The 19269-nt window shown below is 44.9% G+C and overlaps 1 protein-coding gene across 5 annotated transcripts in view; it reads left to right on the top strand.

Annotated features, from left to right (window-relative positions):
- The window catches only part of TTC28 (tetratricopeptide repeat domain 28), a 681749-nt gene that overhangs the window by 572386 nt on the left and 90094 nt on the right, over window positions 1–19269 (top strand). For all 5 annotated transcript variants that reach the window (XM_019643162.1, XM_019643163.1, XM_019643164.1 and 2 more), the window contains 3 exons: window positions 1642–1771; window positions 3634–3852; window positions 5779–5944. In XM_019643162.1, coding sequence (XP_019498707.1) covers window positions 1642–1771; window positions 3634–3852; window positions 5779–5944 — 515 coding nt within the window. The remainder of the gene's footprint in view (window positions 1–1641; window positions 1772–3633; window positions 3853–5778; window positions 5945–19269) is intronic.

Genomic DNA, 19269 nt, shown 5'->3' on the forward strand with positions numbered 1-19269 from the left:
CGTGGGCAGTGTGTGAGAATCACTGCAGAGGGCATGGGGCTGGCAGGGGGGCAAAGGATAAGGGAATCGAGGCTCCAACCAGACGCGCTCATAGGAATTGAAGACATGATGTGACTGCATTTTTGCCATAGTGTCCTGGGATATTATAGTATTTTACTGTCCTTTTTAAACTATTAAAGGAGTTTAAAGAAATCCCTAATTTCTTGGCTTTAAAAATTAAAAGTTGTATTGGTATAGTGACCTACAAGTACTTTCACTCACTGAATTTAATCCTCAGATAACCCTGTGAGGTAGAATGACAGCTGTCCCCTTTATAGAGAAGAAACAGAGGCTCTGAATCTTACCAAAAGCCATACTGCTAATTAGTGGCAGAGTTGGGAATACATTCCTCAGTCCTAGTCTGTCTCTTAGCCTTAGAATTCTATTTTTTAAAATTTACATGAACTTAAATTTGATATTGTGTTTCCAACATATAAATATCAGAGAAAAGTCTTGTGGTCTCACTGATAGAGAAGCCGTTAGAGCTGCAGGACGGTGTCATCTTAGGATTATGATCGCCTGGTTCCGCAGGTGTCCCTGTGATGGGCGTGGCTCCAGGGGAGCTTGTCCTGCAAAGACCTGACCCTGGGGTGCTGTTGCGGAGGGCAGTGTTTGATTTGGCCGAAGTGCCTATAAAAAGTTATCGCCCTCCTGAGAGTATGGCTGCCTTCATCTCATTTCCCCCAGCCTCGTCCATTTCCAGCCTGCCTGCCCCACACCTGTGCTCACTCCAGTCCTTTGGCACTGTGAGGTGTGGGAGTGCTGAATTACCATTTCTTTTTTTAAAAGATTTTATTTGGGAATTGGGGGAGGGGAACAGCATTAGGGAATTGGGGAAGGGGAACAGACAAGTTGCTGTCCTTTTGTTCTTCAGTCTAGTTGTGGAGGAGGTCGCTTCACTGGCCCATGTTGGTATTGTGATCATTGTGCTCTTCCCGGGTGAGGCAGAACGGTCGCCAGCCTCTGGATGGCCACTAACGGTGGCTCTTGGCAGCTCACGCCGGCTGCCGGCCACGCACGGTAGCTTACAGGAGCCCAAGGCAGCCTCACTGCAGCCTACGCCGTCGCTGGTGACTCACAGCAGCCCAGCTCCGGGTCGAGCTGTTGTTCACCATCTTAGCTGTAGAGGGCGCAGCGTCACTGGCTCATGTGGGACCTGAACTGGCGGCCCTGCTGCTCAGAGCTCGCACTCCCAAGCCAACTCTTAACCAACAAGCCACTCAGCTGGCCTGAATTAAGGTTTCTTGATGACAAGAGGTGAGGCTTTTGGTTTTTTTATTCAAAATCAGCAGTTGGTGGAATTAATTGCTGTTTTTTGTTTGTTTCTTTGTTTGTTTTACAACTTTCAGATTATAAGGTTATAACCCCTTTCTCTTAGATCCCTTTATCTGTCAAAAATTGATCACACAAACTATAGTTTACCTGGCATGATCTGCTACCTGTCCACTAGGAACTACCTGGAAATAAAGATTCATCCTTTCAAACCTTTAAAACACTTTTTTTAGGTTGCGCGCCAAGATGTGAGCAAAAGTTATCTGTAGTCAGTGAACAGCTCGACAGTGGTTTCTGGGGAATGGATAATGTTCTTTGTCCCCTATGCAGCTCTATAGGGCATCGGCCTTGTTTGAGACCATCCGACACGAGGCACAGCTAAGCACAGACTACAAGCTCTCCCTCTTTGACCTGCAGACGTCATCCTACCAGGCCCTGCAGCGGGTGCTCGTCAGCCTAGGTGAGAGCAGCTGGGGTTCCCGCTTCGCGTGTGTGCGCTCATGAGCCTGTCATTTAGGGATCTCTGTGAGGAAATATGATTTGTTATTACTACAGACTGCGTAGCCACAACCACATTCCAGCTATTGAACATTTGTTCATTTACTCAGTACATGTTTGTAGAGCACCTACTATGTGCTGTGTGCCAGTCCTGGGAATTAAAGTCAAGAAGGCATGGTTCCTGACCTCAAGAAGCTCTTAGCCTGAGCGAGGCAGAGGTCAGTGAGGCTTGTATGGTGTGACTGGCACTCGGGTAAAAGAAACTCAGGTGCTGCGGCAACGACGCGGCTGGGCCGGCAGCCCTGGGAGCCAGAGGAAGTGCCCTGGAGACAGGGACACTTGAACCAGGGGCTCCCCCCAGGTTCCCTTCGCCACTGATTAGCGCTTGCGGGGAGAACCTGAGAAGACATCGGCCTTCCCTATTTCCTCTCCCACACATCTTTTAGTTGCTACCCAGCAAATGTTTTTAATACCTGGGTCTGCCCTCTAGACTGACAGAACCGGTGATAATGCTCCCAGGCCTGTGTGCTGCATCGCACGGGGGCAGTGTGCGTCTCCCCTCACTGGGGCCGTAAGTGCTGCAGACGCCCTCTCCCCTGTCTTTTGCCTCTTCTCAGACCTGTCCATCCCTACAGACCATTTTCCCCAGCCCAGAACTGGGGTTGAAGAGGTATTTATTGGAACTAACAATGTCTTTGACGTTGGATGTTGAGGCTTTTTCAATAACCTGTCTTTACTGTACTCGTATGTGTATGAATACTCAGACTTCCCCTGGAAACGTGTCTGTTAAATGTGCTCATTGCCTGGGATTACACTTTATCATCTATTACAATCACAGTGTTAAGTCTATCTAACACTTTGGGGCTGCTTTTTCCAGTGTTCACAGATCATCCCTGCTGTTCCAGTTAATAACTTACTAAAGTAAAAGAAGACAGTTACATATACACATATAAATCCCCACTTTGCACTGATACTTGAACTGTAAGAAGCGAGCATCCTTGAAAAGCTGCCAGAGCTGCAGCACCTGGCCTCCTGCCTCTGCCTCATCTCTCCTTGGACCCCAGTTCTAGCAGCTCTTCCACATTTGTATTTATGACACAAGCAAATCCCCCTTCAGAAATTGTAGACAATCCTCACTTGAAAGTATATTGATTTATATTTTTGTGCTCTCATATTTGTGCATTAGCTTTTAAACTAGGTTACAGACTAGTTTCTTAGAGGAGGTGGGATTAGAAGTTGGATTCAAAGACTGAGGAAAAGCTTGAAAGAGAAGCAATTTCAAAAAACTAGAGACCTCAGAGGGACCGGCATATGTAAAGGCACAGAGGTGTAATTTGAGGGGTGGGGGCGTGCGGGGAAGTGGGGCTGGACAGTGTGATGTGGAGAGGGGCTGCCCAGAGTAGAGACAGAAGGATGGTCGGGAGCCAAGTCCTGCAGGGTTCATCCTCCAATGTCAAAGCCAAATCGAAGTTGAGCAGGAAGTGAGAGGATAGCCCAAGTACAAGGCGTCAGGTCCAAGAGCCAAGTGAATGGGGTCAGAACAACTCAGGAGGTGGAGCAGACGCTGAGGATGAATCCCCTGAACCAACTTGGCTCTCTTGTGGGGTGGCTGCAAGACAGGACAAGGCCCAATGGCTTAGGATGGCATGGAGTCTGAAAAAGTGCGCTTTTATCGGAGTGGACACCACCCATCATCCGAGGCAGGGGTGGAATTGGAAACAGTGTGACTGAGACTCGGCCATGCATTGGAGTGCAGGGGCCGTGAGATTTTCTGAGTGAGCACACTCCCCATGGAGTCCTCAGCCTCTCCCTCTTGTCTCCTAGGCCATCACGATGAAGCCCTGGCCGTGGCAGAAAGAGGGCGGACAAGGGCATTTGCAGATCTTCTGGTAGAACGACAAACAGGACAGCAGGACTCTGACCCCTACTCCCCGGTCACCACTGATCAGATCTTAGAGATGGTTAACGGCCAGAGGGGACTAGTGCTTTACTATTCCCTGGCCGCAGGCTACCTGTATAGCTGGCTGCTTGCTCCTGGGGCAGGTAAGGTCTCTTTACGTGGGAACGGGGCGATTATACACTATACTGAAATGCCTGATGAATAGAGGTGAAAGGAGCATTACCATAGATCAGACGAAGGAGCTGACACCTGCTTTCAGCAAAATCTCAGCCACCTCCATATTCCATGGTGGGGGGCATTCAGTTAATAAGCCAGCCCAGCCTTCTCATTCCCCCAAGAAGTTGCTGCTCCTCACCAGCGAATGTGGAAGCATTTACAAAGGAAGGCTAAAAACAGGAGGATTAATTTCACCAGCAGCCCCATTTTTAGGCTGGTGTTGTTCATTAGCAATGACTGTAAGTCCTAACAAGTTCTTTCTAGATAGGATTTAATAATTGTGACCCTTTGTCACGGTCAAGTGAAAGAGACTAAAATGATAATGGCAACTCCTCTTACAGTATATAAGTGAAGTCTTACACTTGAAATTTCTGAGTCTAGCAGAACCCATTTTAACCAGTTCCGTTGTAAATCTATTTCAGAGGTAAAAATCCCCTTTGATTAAAATCAGCATTAAATGTTTAGGCTATAACAGTTTCACTAAATACTGACTCACTAATTAGCTGTTAGGGCCATATTTTTTTGCATAATAAAATGCTGATGGCTTTACCATGTTGGAGACACACCAGATCCAATTAGAGTTTATTGACTGGGGAAGTGGATCTTATAATTGGGAATCTTGAAGAATGAGCCTCTTGAATATCTGTAAGCCAATTTCAAAAAGTTCAACTGCCAGGAGAATTGACAAGATTTTCTTGATTATGTTTCCATCCCTTTGATTAAAAAAAATGATGACTGGATGACAACTCTCAGATGCTTCTTGGGTTCTGAGCACTCATGCCTGTACATTCTGTGCCTCAGCGTTATTGTTTATAATTTGTTCCCCTTAATTACATGTCTCTATGGGCTTTTCATGAGGAACATTTTTACCTCTTACCTTTTTATGCTAAAGGTTTTAAGCTGTGATGCTCGTGGTGACGTGGCGAGTTTCAGCTACAATGTAATGAATCCCCATGTGTCTAATACCCAGGGGGACACGTTGACTACGGAAGTATCAAGCTCTTTCTCTCTGTGGTTGTTAAGTTCTGGGGACATGATTTGACAGGTGGTATATCCAAATCCCTGTAATAATGAGCCATGTATAATGAGGCTCCTATTGTTTCGCTTTCTGTTCCTCTTTGCTCTTAATGAGACTCTGAAGCTTTGGGGGGGGGGCTGTAATCCAATCAGAGAGGACCAGCCTTTTCCAGTGCTGACATACCTCATTACCATTTGAGAATATGTCCTATATTTATTACCAGAAAACCACGATGGATTCCCTCAGTTTCATGTAGCCATCATTTTTTGCTTCTTTAATCCATCAATGACCGTTGACCAGTTAGTCTTATTTAAAAATGGTTTAAGATGTCTTTATCTGGCCTTTGTGCTACATATTTATTTTGATTTGCTTTTGCGAAACAAAAGGTCTTTGAGTAACACAGTTCCCACTTGGCTTGTTGTACTTTTGTGCAGGATGTCGTTTCCGGGGAGACTGCACCCTGGCATGCTCATGCACTGTTCCTGAAAGAAAACTTTCCCGAGTTGGTGCTTCTGAGAAGCACCTGTTTTGAAATCCCAATGAAGTAGTCATCATCCCAGGAGCTTCTGAATATATCGTCAAAAGCAAAAGCCCGCTCTTGAATTCCCTGGTTTCAAGTACCAAACTTAATGAGGAAAGATCTAAAAAGGGTACCGACCAGACTTCTAAAAACCCCCTTGAGACCTTGGATTTCAGAATTTCTTCACATGGTTTTGGAGGATGACATGCTTGCCAGGGAGGTCACACAGCATCAGCATTGCTGTTACCTGCCCTCCACCTCTCCTTCCCCCAGCCCCAATCATGCATAATGTTGGCTGTCCCTGTCTTGTTTCAGGAATTCTGAAGTTTCACGAACACTACCTGGGTGATAACACAGTGGAAAGCTCCAGTGACTTCCAGGCTGGCAGCACTGCAACTCTTCCAACAGCCACCAGCTCGGCCCTAGAGCAGCACATCGCCAGTGTGCGGGAGGCCCTGGGGGTGGAGTCTTACTACTCGAGGCAAGTAGCATCACGTTCCCAATCAGCCTACAGAGACGGTCTCAGGGTTGTTTGTTTGTTTTGTTTTTTCTTTTGTAAATATACTACTGGAAATCTTATGACATTCTCACTTTTGTGCTTGGTCTAGTCACAGTTGCTATAGCAGAGAGAAATACGTGTCTCTGGAGTGCAAACCCCTTAGTGAGCTAAGCTCATTCTTTTTGGTAGTTTCCTTTCAGACAAGGAAAGGCCTCATCAGAGATGTCCATTTTTTAAGGAGAGTATATAGAATGCTTAAACAAAAATATGACTGACTTTAACATACCAGTTCATTAAAAGTGAGATGAGGTTTTAGTTATAAACAGATTCATAATGAGTTTGTTTGTACTATAGCTGAACGCTTTTTTGAGAGAGTAATTTAGCACCCATGACAGGGTCTGTGTGTAGGGGGGCTGAGGTGAAGGAAGTTGAGCTCCCAATATCAAGGATAAAGGAGAGAAGGGCTCTTTGCAAAGACTGTAAAAGTTATGTACTTATGGAAACATTTGGCCATGCTTGACTACTTTACATATGGGAAATAGCTTCCACAAGCACCTGTTTCTGGGGAACAGACAAAAAGAGGGTGCCTGAGAGCTTGGTCGAGGCCAGATTTTCCAGCCTGTGATTAACAAGTGTTGAGAAGGCCTGTGTGTCAGAGAATCTGCTGTGTTAGCTCCAACACAACAGGTGTCAGGTCCCAAGGATATCTGCTTGTCTCCGGAAGGCTTTCATTTGTAATCAGGAAAACCCTAAGTCATTGTTCTGATTTCTTTTTTTTTTTTAAGATTTTATTGGGGAATTGGGGGAGGCGAGCAGTGCTGGGGAATCGGGGGAAGGGGAACAGACAAGTTGTTGTCCTTTTGTTCTTCAGTCTAGTTGTGGAGGACGTCGCTTCACTGGCCCATGTTGGTATTATCATTGCGCTCTTCCCGGCTGAGACAGATTGGTCACTGGCCTCTGGACAGCCACTCACGGCGGCTCTTGGCAGCTCACACTGGCTGCCAGCCGCTCACGCTGGCTACCAGCCACACACGGTAGCTTATGGCAGCCCACTGCAGCAGGGGCTGCAGCCTACGCCATCGCCGGCAACTGACAGCAGCCCAGCTCCAGGTCGAGCTGCTGCTCACCATCTTAGCTGTAGAGGGCAGTGTCACTGGCCCCCATGTGGGATCCAAACCAGGGGCCTGCTGCTCAGAGTTGGCGTCTCAACCAACGTGCCACTCGGCTGGCCCCCATCATTGTGATTTCTTTAGGGGTGCTTATCCAAGACTCCTGAGTGTATAGTGGTCATTGCCAGCAGCTGGACTTATCTTTGAAATGCTTATGAAGTTGGGAACACATTCTAAGATGAAAAATAATCTTTGAATAATGTGATGTCAAGACTGAAAGGGGCTGTACTGGTCATCTCGTCCAATTCCTTCATTTAACAGAAGCCAGCACTGACTCGAGCTTGCTGACAGCTGAATTAGTGTCAGAGCCAGGATCAAAACAATCTAGATCTCACCCCGACTCCCCGGCCAGTGCTTCTTTTGTTTTTAATTATCAAAATTAATATCATGCTTGGAGAAAATAGCTGAGGCGTGTAAGACTGTCATCTCTAGCTTCTGCTTGTGTGAAGTCTGAACAGGCATCAGCCACATGCACACACTGTTGTCTGTTTTCTTCTCTGACTGCTGCACACCCTGGAGCAACCCCCTCCTTAACCCTGGGTGGTGTTGCGGTGATTACAGGGGCTTGACTGTGTGTAAAGCCCAAGGACTCGGATGTAAGAGGCAACTCCCTGAGATCTAATTGGCCATAACATAGGTTAGGCCAGGGACGTACAAAGCTGCTTCAGCAGACAGAAAGACACTTAGGCCAGTCTGATTAAACTGTACCCTGACCAAAGGTATTGCACATCCACAGCAAGTATCAGAGGGGAGTAGCTGGCCAGCAGCAGAAACACACACAAAAGCAGAGTAAGCAGGGCAGACTTGGGCAGTGCCCGTCTCTGACACTGTCAGACAGACAGAGAAGCTTGGCTAAGGGACTCGAAGTCCCAGTGGAGACTGTTACCGTGGTGGACTTGCAGTCTTTGTGCTCTCTTATCCTTCCTGCCTTCCTTCCCTTCCATAAAAACTTGAGTGCCTGCTATGTACTATGTACACTCGTGATTGGAAATGGAGGGATAAGTAAGACAGGCATGACTCCAGCTCTCAAGGAACAGAAAGATAATAAACAACAGAGCATATAACCTCTTTTCATTAAAATTATTCTAAGTACTTAAATGAAAATGCAGGGTGTAATGAAAATGTATAAGTGGGCTTGGGAAACCTACACCGAGGAGTTATGGAGGCTTCCATGAGGAAGGGATATTTGAGCTGAGCTCAGAAGGAGGACGAGAAATTAACTAGATGGAGGCCACCCCAGGCATGTGCGCCAAGGCCTTTGGTCACCCTCAGTGGAGAAGACCTCACAGGTGATCTTCCTTCCCGTGTTCAGGTCCCATGCTTCTTTCTGATTGTCATTTGGCTTCTCATGTAAATCTACTTGCAGCTAGAGAATGGGCATGATTAACTGACATTCTGATTGGTACACGTCTGCAAGCTTGGTTAGTGAAAGTGGGCTGCCAAGAGGCAGAGCCTCTGAGCACATCCAATCGTCCTATTTTCAAAGCTGTAAGGCCACAGTCCAGAGCTTGAACTGAGATAAGATGGTGAAGGAACCCGGGTGTGTGACACCGGCCGTGTGAGCCTCTGCAGGTGCAGAGGTGGTTTCTGTGTGCCGTGGCCCTTACAGCAATGTGGTGGCACGCCCAGGTCATCTCCGTTCAAACCAAGCATTACTAGAGATCAGCCTGGGTGAGAATACAGATTCCAATTGCTCCCAATTTTCATGGAACTAGATTAAAAGTCATCATAAGAAGGAAGGTTACCCTTTGACTCTTCCCATCACCCCTCCTATCGGCATGATGGTTTAGCCACAAACACTTGCCCCTAAGCATCCTTTTACGTGATACATGAGGTTAAGTAATTTTACCTCCAGGTGCCTTTTAAATTGAAAAAAAAAAAAGGCTTTCAGGTTATGGTTCAGCTCTTCATCAATGGCAGGGGGCGAGGAAGGACCGTAGCTTGCTTGTGTTCCCCTCATTAATCTTTGCCCCTCTGCTCTGTACGGACGGTTAACAAGTTAGGACGAGTCCTTAGGCTCTCTGGGATGCTGGGTGGCTTGATGCTCAGCGTGACTTTGTTGGGCAGCCTTCAGGAGCTCCGACCGTGTTTGCACTGCCAGAAATAAGGTCTTTCCTGTTGCTTTGAACTAGTCTTTTAGAAATTTGTTCACATTTTATGAGCTTAAACTCAGGTTCTTGTGATATTAAAATTGAACGCTTTAGTGGCATGATTTGAACTTACTAGAGTTTTTGTGAGACTGGTTTCTGCCTCAGTTTAATAAAAAGAGTAAGAAAATTTCAATGACAGATAAATTATTTTTCATCTATAAAATTAGTAAATGTTTTTAAAGCCATAATGCTCAATGATGGTAAGGATGCAGTAAATGAGCAATTGCATACCCTAGTGATATAAATTGGTTTAGCCTTTCTAAAAATAATTTGCCAATCATACCAAAAATCTTTATAATGTTCATGTCCTTTGACCCCCAAATTTTCATTTTAGAAATGGAGTAAAGATGTATACATAGGAATACTTATTATAGGCCTATATATTATAGAAAAAATTAAAAACAACCTAAGTGTCTACAATAATTCAATGTCAAATTATTTCGTATCTATCCAATATAATACTATGTCACAATTAAAATTGCATTGACAGGTTTTTTAATAACATAAGCAGATGTTTGTGACAAAATATTAAGTGAAAAATACAGTATAGAACTATTGTATATAGTATAATTTAAGTTTTATAATATAGACAAAGTATGGGTATGAAAAGTAAGAAAAAAAATCCTTGGAAGAAAATAGGCCATAGTGTTCAGTGGTAACTGTAGGTCGATGGTGAAATTATAGATGCTTGATATTTTATTCTTTATATTTCTCCTTATTTTCAGTTTTTCACAATGGATGTGTATTACTATATAAGTCAGAAATAGCCATGAAAAAAAGAAAGAAAGAAATAATCATGAATAAACAACTCTGTCATTCAAAGGGGAAAAAAAAAAAGAAACGCTTTTATAATTTCCGTTTACAGAGAATGAAATCCGTGTCAGAGCCCAGCACCAAGACCTAGCTCCAGGAAGGGGTTCTGGGTTTATATTTCATTCTTGACTTCTGGTGAACACCATGTCCTGGTCACCACACCTTCCTCTCTGTTCTCTAAATGTCGTCTGTGGCTCCTTCCCCTCCCTCAGGCATCTCTAACCTCTGGATCTGTAGGGAAAACTGCCCACTAAACATGTCTGCCTGGGTATTTCCAGCCATCTCTAGCCTAAAATATCTGAAGCCCAACTCTTGAGTTTCCCCATTTCCCCTCCAAGTCAGTCAGTGTAATACACCACATTAACAGAACAGAGGACAAAAGCTACACGATCATCTCCATAGATGCAGAAAAAGCATTAGACAATATTAACACCCTTTCATGATAGATAACACTCAAACTAGTAAAAGAAGGAAATTACCTCAACATAATAAAGGCAATATGTGAAAAGCACCCAGCCAACATACTCAAAGGTGGAAACTGAAAGCTTTCCCTCAAATATCAGGAACGAGGCAAGGATGCCCTCTCTTGCCATTTCAACACAGCACTGGGAGTTCTAGACAGAGCAGTTAGGCAAGAAAAATGCAGTACAAGGCATCCAAATAGCAAAGAAAAAAATTTAATTATACCTGTTCACAGATGACCTTGGTAGAAAATCCTAAAGATTACACACACACACACACACACACACACACACACACACACACACACTGTTAGAACTAATAAACAAATTCAACCAAGTTGCAGGATGCCAAATCTACACACAAAAATGAATGCCACTTACAATAGCATCAAAAAAATAAAATACTTAAGAATAAATTTAACCAAGGAGGCAAAAGATTTGTACACTGAAAACTACAAAACATTGCTGAAAGAAATTAAAGAAGGCATAAATAAATGGAAAGACATCCCGTGCTCATGGATTGGAAGATCTCATATCTTCCAAGATCATATCTATACTACCCAAAGCAATGTGCAGATTTGATGTAACTCCTATCAAAATCCTGATGGCATATTTTGCAAAAATAGAAAAAAGTCCAAAAATTCATATGGCAACTCAGAGGATCCCCAGTAGCCAAAACAAACTTGAGAAAGAAAAACAAAGCTAGAGGCCGCATACTTCCTGATTTCAAAACCTATCACAAAGCTACAGTGAGGTCCTGTCATAAACACAGACACATAGACTAATCGACTAGAATAGAGACCTCAGAAATAAACCCTTACATATATGGTCAAATGAGCTTTGATAAGAGTGGCAAGGCTACGGAGTAAGGAAAGGACGGTCTCTTCAACATGCAAAAGAATGAAACTGGACCCTTGCCTTACAGCATATGTAAAAGCTCACTTGAAATGAATTAAAAATGTAAACATAAGACCTGAAACTATAAAACTTCTAGGGAAAGCTTTATCACATTGTGTTTGGCAATGTTTTCCTGGATGTGGCACGGAAACACAGGTAACAAAAGCAAAATTAGACAAGTGGGACTACATAAAATTTAAAGACTTCTGCACAGCAAAGGAAACAAACAACAGAGTGAAAAGGCAGCCTATGAAACGGGAGAAATATTTTCAAACCATGCATTTGATAAGAGGTTAATATTTATATATAAAGAACTACAATCTAACAGCAACAAAAATACTCTGATTCAAAGTGAATAGACATTTCTCCAAAGAAGATATACAACTGGCCAAGCACATGAGAAGATGCTCAACATCACTGATCATCAGGGAAATGCAAATCAAATGCAGTGAGATACCACCTCACACCCATTAGGATGGCCACTATAAAAAACCCAGAAAAGAACAAGCGTTGGTAAGCATGTGGAGAAATTAGAACTCTTGTGTGCTGTTGGTGGGAATGTCAAATGCTGCAGCCACTGTGGAAAACAGGATTGGAGGTGTGCTTTTCACCACAATACAAAAGTATAAAAGGTGCATTTTGAATCCATCCGTTTCTGTCTCCACTGCCACAAGCACAGTGCTGGTCCCATCATCTGTACCCTGACTCACTCACTGCTACCGCCTCTGCTCTGACCTCTGTGTTCCCTCTCCCTCTCCTGGCCTTCCAGTCCCTGTGAGCCAGAGTGACCTTTCATAGAGGTAGTTGGAACTGTGGTTCTTTGTTCTCCCTCTCATCACAAAGTCCCCAAACCCACCTAATCCCTTCAAAGCTTATGATGGTCTTCAGACACCAGTTCACGTTCCGTGTGCTGGCCTGTAAGCACATGTGACCTGGCCTCTTTCCGCAGCGTGAATGGCACCTCTAATCCTCCAGCTTGGCATCTCCCTGTGCCCCCCTGCCCCCAGCCTCCTTTCACTGCCTAGGATCTACCAGGGCTTTCCCACCTTAGAGTTCTACCCATGTCCGTCCTTCTCTCTGCAAAGTTCCTCCCGCCGCTTTTGGTATGGCTGGTTCCTTTGCATCCCTCATATTCCTGCTTGAAGTCACTCCTCAGGCCTTTCAGAAGTTTCACTGATGGTTCCGTTCACCTGTGCATGCCCAGTCCCCAGGGCAGTCCTGGGACATAGCGATGCTTAATGAATGTTTGGGAGAACAACTGACTGACTCTGAATGAATGAAGTACTTGCCCCTTCTGCCCGGAATTGTCCTCTTTCACTGTAGTCTCATTACTCTGTAGAGCCCTGTTCAAATCTCACACTGTTCCCATCAAGACCACCCAGATCCCTGTATGTCCAAATCAGATTTTTGCTCCCCTCTGGGGTGCCTAACAGTAGCACTTATTTTGTTATTTGTTTCATCATCACCTAGTTTGTGTGTCTTGCCAAGCAGATGGTGGTGCCATAGAAAACAGGTGCTATGCCCTCTCCTCTCTGAATTCTCTGTCTAACATAGTGCCTGGCCCACAGTGAGATGTCAGTAAATTTGAAATGTAGCCACCAGGAGATGCGCTGTGAGCAGACTCTGTTCATGCTGCTGGGCTAGTTTACCGATTCTTTCTCTAGTGGATGTAAGATACACTGTGTGCCCAGAAATTGAGTCTCTGTGCCTTGGGGAACACCGTCATTCAATTACCCACAGCCTGGCCCTGGTGTCCTTGTGACTCTGCAGACCAGGTTTGTGCTCCTTAATGGCATTTTACTGCTGAAAGGAAGTACAATACTACAAAGGAGTTTCTGAAAATGGATTTAAAACAAAAGAACTGCTTTTATTAAGTGTTTAATAAGAACTTTCCGTCCCTTCCTCCCAGATCAAAAGAGGTGTAGATTAAAACCACTGTGTAGAACACGAACCTCCCATAAAGGAGATGTTATGAATTTCAAAACACATCTTCAGGCTTTAATTCTAATATTTAGCCAGAATCTTGCTGCTTCCTGGGCACCTGGGACCGTGCAGTGGCACTTTGGGGGTGCTAAGCTGACTAGTTAGACCCCTAGTCGGGCTGTGGTCAATGGTAGGGCAGATCTGCAAGGAGTGCTCCCAAGGAGTTTTAAATAAATTGCAATTATAGACTGCCCTTAAAATGGGGGTAAATATTCCTTCATTGTAAATGAATATTAAACCTTAATAAACTATAGTTGTTATGGTTTTTTTTCCTTTTGGTGCTTTTCTATATTTCTAAATTTTCTACAGTAAAAGTTATTTTTACCATCAAATGCATTTTCTTATTTCAAAACACTGATTAATTTCTATTGCACCAATTCATAAATGTGGGTGACTCCAGTTGGTTCTAAACTGATACAAGGTGCTGTTGTTAACAAGCCTGACAGTGCCAACTGTTGGAGGAGCTGTGGGTCCACAAGATATCTTATTGGTAGCCAGTGAGAGAGTAAATTGGCATAACACATCAGAAGACAGCTTAGCAGCACCTTCTGAAGCCAAATATCCACATACCCTTTGATCCAGATATACACCTTAGGTGTAATATCCACAAGAGGCTCTTGTACATGCGCAAGAATGTTCAGAGCTGCACTGTAAACAATAGCAAAACCCTGGAAACACCTACGTGCCATCAGTGAGACAGTGGATGAGTACAGGGTGGTATCATCCAAAGAGGGAATATTAGGCAGCGGTCAGAAATCGACGAGCTGTAGTAAACCCAAAGATGCAGCTAAATCTTAGAAAAATAATATTGAATGAAGAAAGTAGGTCCCAAAATACTACCTACAGCATATCTTTTTAACAATTAAAATAACTAAAATAAAAATATGTTTGTAGGAATACAGCTAAATGCAGTAAAACTTATATAGAAAGGACAGCTTGGGGGTGATGGCCTCAGGATTGGGGTGGGACTTGCCTTGGGCTGGGGAGGCCCCATGAAAGTTAATGAATAATTTTGTATGTTATTCTCCAGCTTTTGTTTTGGGTGGTGGTGTTGTGAGCATTTATTAAATTATTAAAAATGAATAAATAAATGAAAGCGAGTCATGCATGGATCAATGATGAAAGGGTGTCATGAACCAAAGATGATTATGATTAATCCAATCTCAAAGAAATTCTACCACCAACCCACCCCCACCCCGCGCCAAAAAAAAAAGAAGGAAAGAAAGCAGGGTTGTGTTTTTTTGTTTGTTTTTTTCTTTTTAAACAAATGAATTGCAAAAGCAACGTTGCAACAAGGACATATTTAATTGGTGTAAATGGACAATTAAGAGACTGATTTAAATTATTTGTATTTGTTCTTCTAAGCAAGTACCTAAGCACTGGTCATTATTACATCATTGGCTTGATTTAAGATACAGCGGGTCTTTGCAAGTTTCAAACTATCTTTCCAATATTTTCGAATTCTGGCTTTTCGCTCATCAAGGCTGACCTCCCAATGAATCCAAACTGGTAAGGTTTTATTTTACAAATCAAATATTTTTTTCTTTCTCCAAATCCTTGCTAGAATCCTGTGTAGTAAAAGTAGATATACTATTTGGGGGCATTTATTTTGTCCCTTCAAACAGAGTTTCCAATTTCATTCTAAATTAGGGGAGTACCGTTCTGAATATATTTTACAAGCATGTAGCCAGTCTGTGGCAGAGCTGGTACTGAGCTGGGAGATATATGCGTACATAATAGCTGAAATTCTTGGCCTTACAGTAGCTCACAGTATGGAACAATCAACAAAAGTGTAAATTATTAATCCACCATGTGCGAAATGTTATTAGAAAGGTTCTAAACAAAGAAGGCGGTGCCTGCTCCTTGGGGGCATGTCAGTGGTTCAAGAGGCTCCCAGGGAAGTGACATTTGAGCCGGGCCTTAAACAGTGAGGGGAGAAAAGTCATTCGAGGCTGAGGAGCTGTCACTGGGCAATGGTGTAGAGGAATGAAAGTGCCCAAGGCCTTCAGATAATGAATGATGGTTTCGGTAGGAGCCTGATCTGCCCATGGCTGAAGGAAGTGTCATCTTCTACATCACAGTTGCTCAGCGGCCTCCTGATGTTCACCTCTTTCTTGCAAGATCTGAAGCCTGGCACCCTTTCTGATGGGGTGAGCTTGCCTGGCTGAGTCTCTTATGTACTGTCCTCTTGTGACATGACTGGGTTCCACAAGGCAGGCCTTGTCTATGAGGTGACTCACTCAGGCTCAGCGATATCTGTTTGAGGGAGAAAAGAAAGATGATGCCAGGTTAGGGATTAGGGCACTGAAGAGACACAGCTGCAGAAATGAGTGGAGCACACTGTAGACTCTGGTCTTACGCCCCTGATTCCCGAATTTGGATTCCTTCCAAAAGGCTGAGTACAAAATGAGCTCAGAAGGCATCAGTAAGCTTCTTAGTGTAAGTCAGCAGCTTAGCAGAAAGGATAAGTGTAGTTGGTCTTCTTGTGTGACCTCTAAAATAACCTCAATTGAATCCCTTTTGTATTTCTCATGAACTTTTTTAAAAGCAGACTTCTTGAAATTGCTGGATATGAGTTTTCCCATTTATACACGGCAGGGATAACCTGGTGAAGGGTAGAATCAACCTTCAGACAAAACACAGAGCACAGCAATGCAGGGAAAACCCTTAGTGCCTGTCATTCTGCAGGTGCGGCGGCCTAGAACTGCATGTGGCCTGGGCTTCCCAGGGCCAGGGACTGACACGTCTGCACCTGGGTCACAGGGCAGGGACAAGTTTGATAGATGCCATGAAGACCTTGGAGGGGCACTAGTGGGCACCAGACATTTCTTCTTCTGTCCATTGCCCCATAGTCCCAAAACTTGAAATGGCATTCCTGTTAGAACAAGGGTCAAAGGGAAACGGAGTGGGGCAAATCCATTTGGCCAGTCCAGACGTTCAGCCCTTTCCTCTCAGCTCTGTATCAACTGCTGGCTGGCTGTTGCCATAATCAATTGCGTCAAAATTCTTTGAACTAATCAAATTTCAATATCCCTGACTTTGTATATCCTGCCCTTTGCTCCAGTGAAATTGCCTGGCCTTTTATTTTTGATTGATTCTGTGCAGCTTTATCTAATAATCAATACTTAAGACATTTAATGTATAACTCTGGACTTACCTTGCTTTGGAAAAATAAGCCCAGGATAGCCACCAAGTTGCTCTTTGAACTGGCGATAGCAGGCATTGTTTTTCATCCTGTTTGTACTTTTATGCTTTGAGCACCGTGGTAAGGAGGCTCAGAAAGGTGCCATCCTTAACGGAGCACATTTTACTGTGTCAGACCCACAACCCACACTGTTCTCCTAGTTGGGTTTTCCTCCAGTAACACCACGTAGCACCTCACAATTTCAGAGACTGGTAGCCCCAAACGTGGATTTCTCCCTCTGGGTCTGCAGGTCCACTGGGATTCCGCTTTCGGCTGCCTGTGGAGCTTAGGCCCCCAGGTCCCATCTTTCTGTGACTGGCGGTGTCAAGACACAAACTCTTCGCATCGCTGAAATCAGGATCGCAAGAGACCAAGCCAAACAATCAGGCACATATAGAGCCCTATTCACCTCCCGTCCTTTCATGTGCCACTGGCTGAAGCAAGTCACATGTCAAGACGAGCAGCAGTAGGGCGGGGAATCCACCTCTCCCACTAGTGACTAGGTGCTAAACAGTAAGACGTTCTCCCAGTCCCCGTCAGCATCTGATGATGGACCGTTTTCTCCTTATTCTCCCCCCTCAACGTGCACACACCCAGGGGTGGGTGAACTTAGCAAGCACTCCTCTGTCTCCTGTGATGGGTCTCATCTTCTTCTTGCTCCGAAACCATGGCATTCCCCCTCACTCACACTTGTTATTGGACTTTCTCTTGGAAATGCAACCTTTCTCCAGGACACAGGTCTCGCTTGGTGCCTGGCCTTTCCACCTGTATACGCACGCGTCCCTGGAATTCACTTCCAGCTCAGCGCATGCAAAATCATACCTTTTCTCAGGCAGCTCCCCAACCTGGCACACATTTATTCCCAATTTTTTCCCATTGATTTTGAAGCCTCCATATTTTCTACCCAGGTTCCTTAGTTTTGAGGGCTTTGAGTTATTGGCCCTTAAATTTCTCTCTCCTTTATTGCTGTTTATTTAATCAATCACTAAACTCTCCTTGATCTTACCCATCTTCTCCCTGCTTCTTCTCTCCTATTTTCACCCTTTCTCTCTCTTCCTTTGGGCCAGGCTCTTACAAGAGCGCGCCCATATGACCAGCCTGGCCTTCCTGCCGCCTCCTCCTCCTCCTCCAGTGCCTCTGGCGGGCTGCTGCCTGAGGAGTCGCTAACCTAACCGTTCCACTGTTACCTGAGTGCTCCCACACACAGAGAAGGAGGGTGGCTGAGGAGTGCCTGGACATGGTCACTGGGCCCCATTGTTTCTGCAGCCTGTCCCACTCCATCTCCTGTCCTGCTGTCAGCCCTTTGTTCCTGTGGGGGCCAGGTTCCTGCGCGCATGCCCCCCACCCCCCCACCACCTCTACACCAAGCACATTCCCATGAATTTGCATTTGCTTTCTTCTGCCAGTGTGGGGTCCCCTGGCATTCTATCCCCCTGCCCTGGGTTGGTGGGGGGGGCATTGCTTTTCCTCAGAGTCTTAAACACACGTGGAAGGCAGAAATTACTTACACAGGTGGGTAGAAGCTGAGATGGAGACGGTCTTAAGGAGACTGGATGAGGTGGGGATTACCTGCTGTGGAGCTGACCCACCCATGCTTTCCCCCTTTTCTTCCTCCCAACCAAGATTTTTAAAAGTCTGGGCACACAGTACATAGAGCTCTGATATCCTTGTTGGCTAACGAGAATTAATCACACAAATTAGCTCAGTTCCAATGATGATGTCCCCAAATGCCATGTAGTCATGTCTTACCTCTCCATTGCCAGCTCTTAACAGTGCCCAGTATGTAAGAGGTCCTCAGTGAACGTTCACTGGATGAGTGGATGATTGAAAGGGTGAAAGAACAAACTGCTGGGGGCTGGGAGCACACCTTCTGCGCATACGGTCAGTATCGCATCGTTAGTGTGTGGTCTGTGTGTCCTCACTGTAGCAAAGCATGACACAGGGGAAGCATGTGTCTCCTAGTTACTGCTCTCGCCTTTTTCTTCCCACTCCCACCCCTGTGAAGTATCGTGAAAGTACAGTGTTATCCTGGAAGCTCACAGTGGTGGACTTATCCAGATGAGGTAGTTAATGCAGACCTTGAACTAGCATCCACATTACAAAACTTGACCCCCTAGGCCAGCACATGAAACTCTTCTGAGTCCCAGTAACACATTAAACTCATTAAGACTTCAAAAGTAATGAGATGTTCTTTCCTGGCTTTTGATAGACTTATGCTAATGCCGTGAGGAGTCACTGCTAATAAGCAAGGAGAGGCAGAATTGATTTAAGGATCTGTCACTTCAAAAACATACTGTCTGATGGAGACAAAGTTATCATCATAAACTTGTCTTTTTTTCTTTATTCTTGTGTGTGCTGCTCGTCTCCCTGCTAATTAGAGACATCAGGAGATAACACTTCATTTCCTGGCATAAAAGCTTCCCGCTTTCAGGAAGGACTGAGTACCTTCCCATCTCAGGAGTCACCCATAGCCGTCCTGCGCTCACGCCCCTCCCTGCCCCAGCACCAGCGCCTTCCCCGAGCCTGTTGCTCATACGGGCTTCAGTGTGTTTCTGTGTCCTCAAGCCCAGTCTCATGGGTAGCTCAAGCAACAGTGGAGGCTTCCTCGTAAAACCAGAGGCTGGCTTGACATACCCTGTCCATGAAAGGC

The sequence above is a fragment of the Hipposideros armiger genome, unplaced genomic scaffold, assembly GCF_001890085.2.
Source record: "Hipposideros armiger isolate ML-2016 unplaced genomic scaffold, ASM189008v1 scaffold_75, whole genome shotgun sequence".
NCBI lineage: Eukaryota > Metazoa > Chordata > Mammalia > Chiroptera > Hipposideridae > Hipposideros > Hipposideros armiger.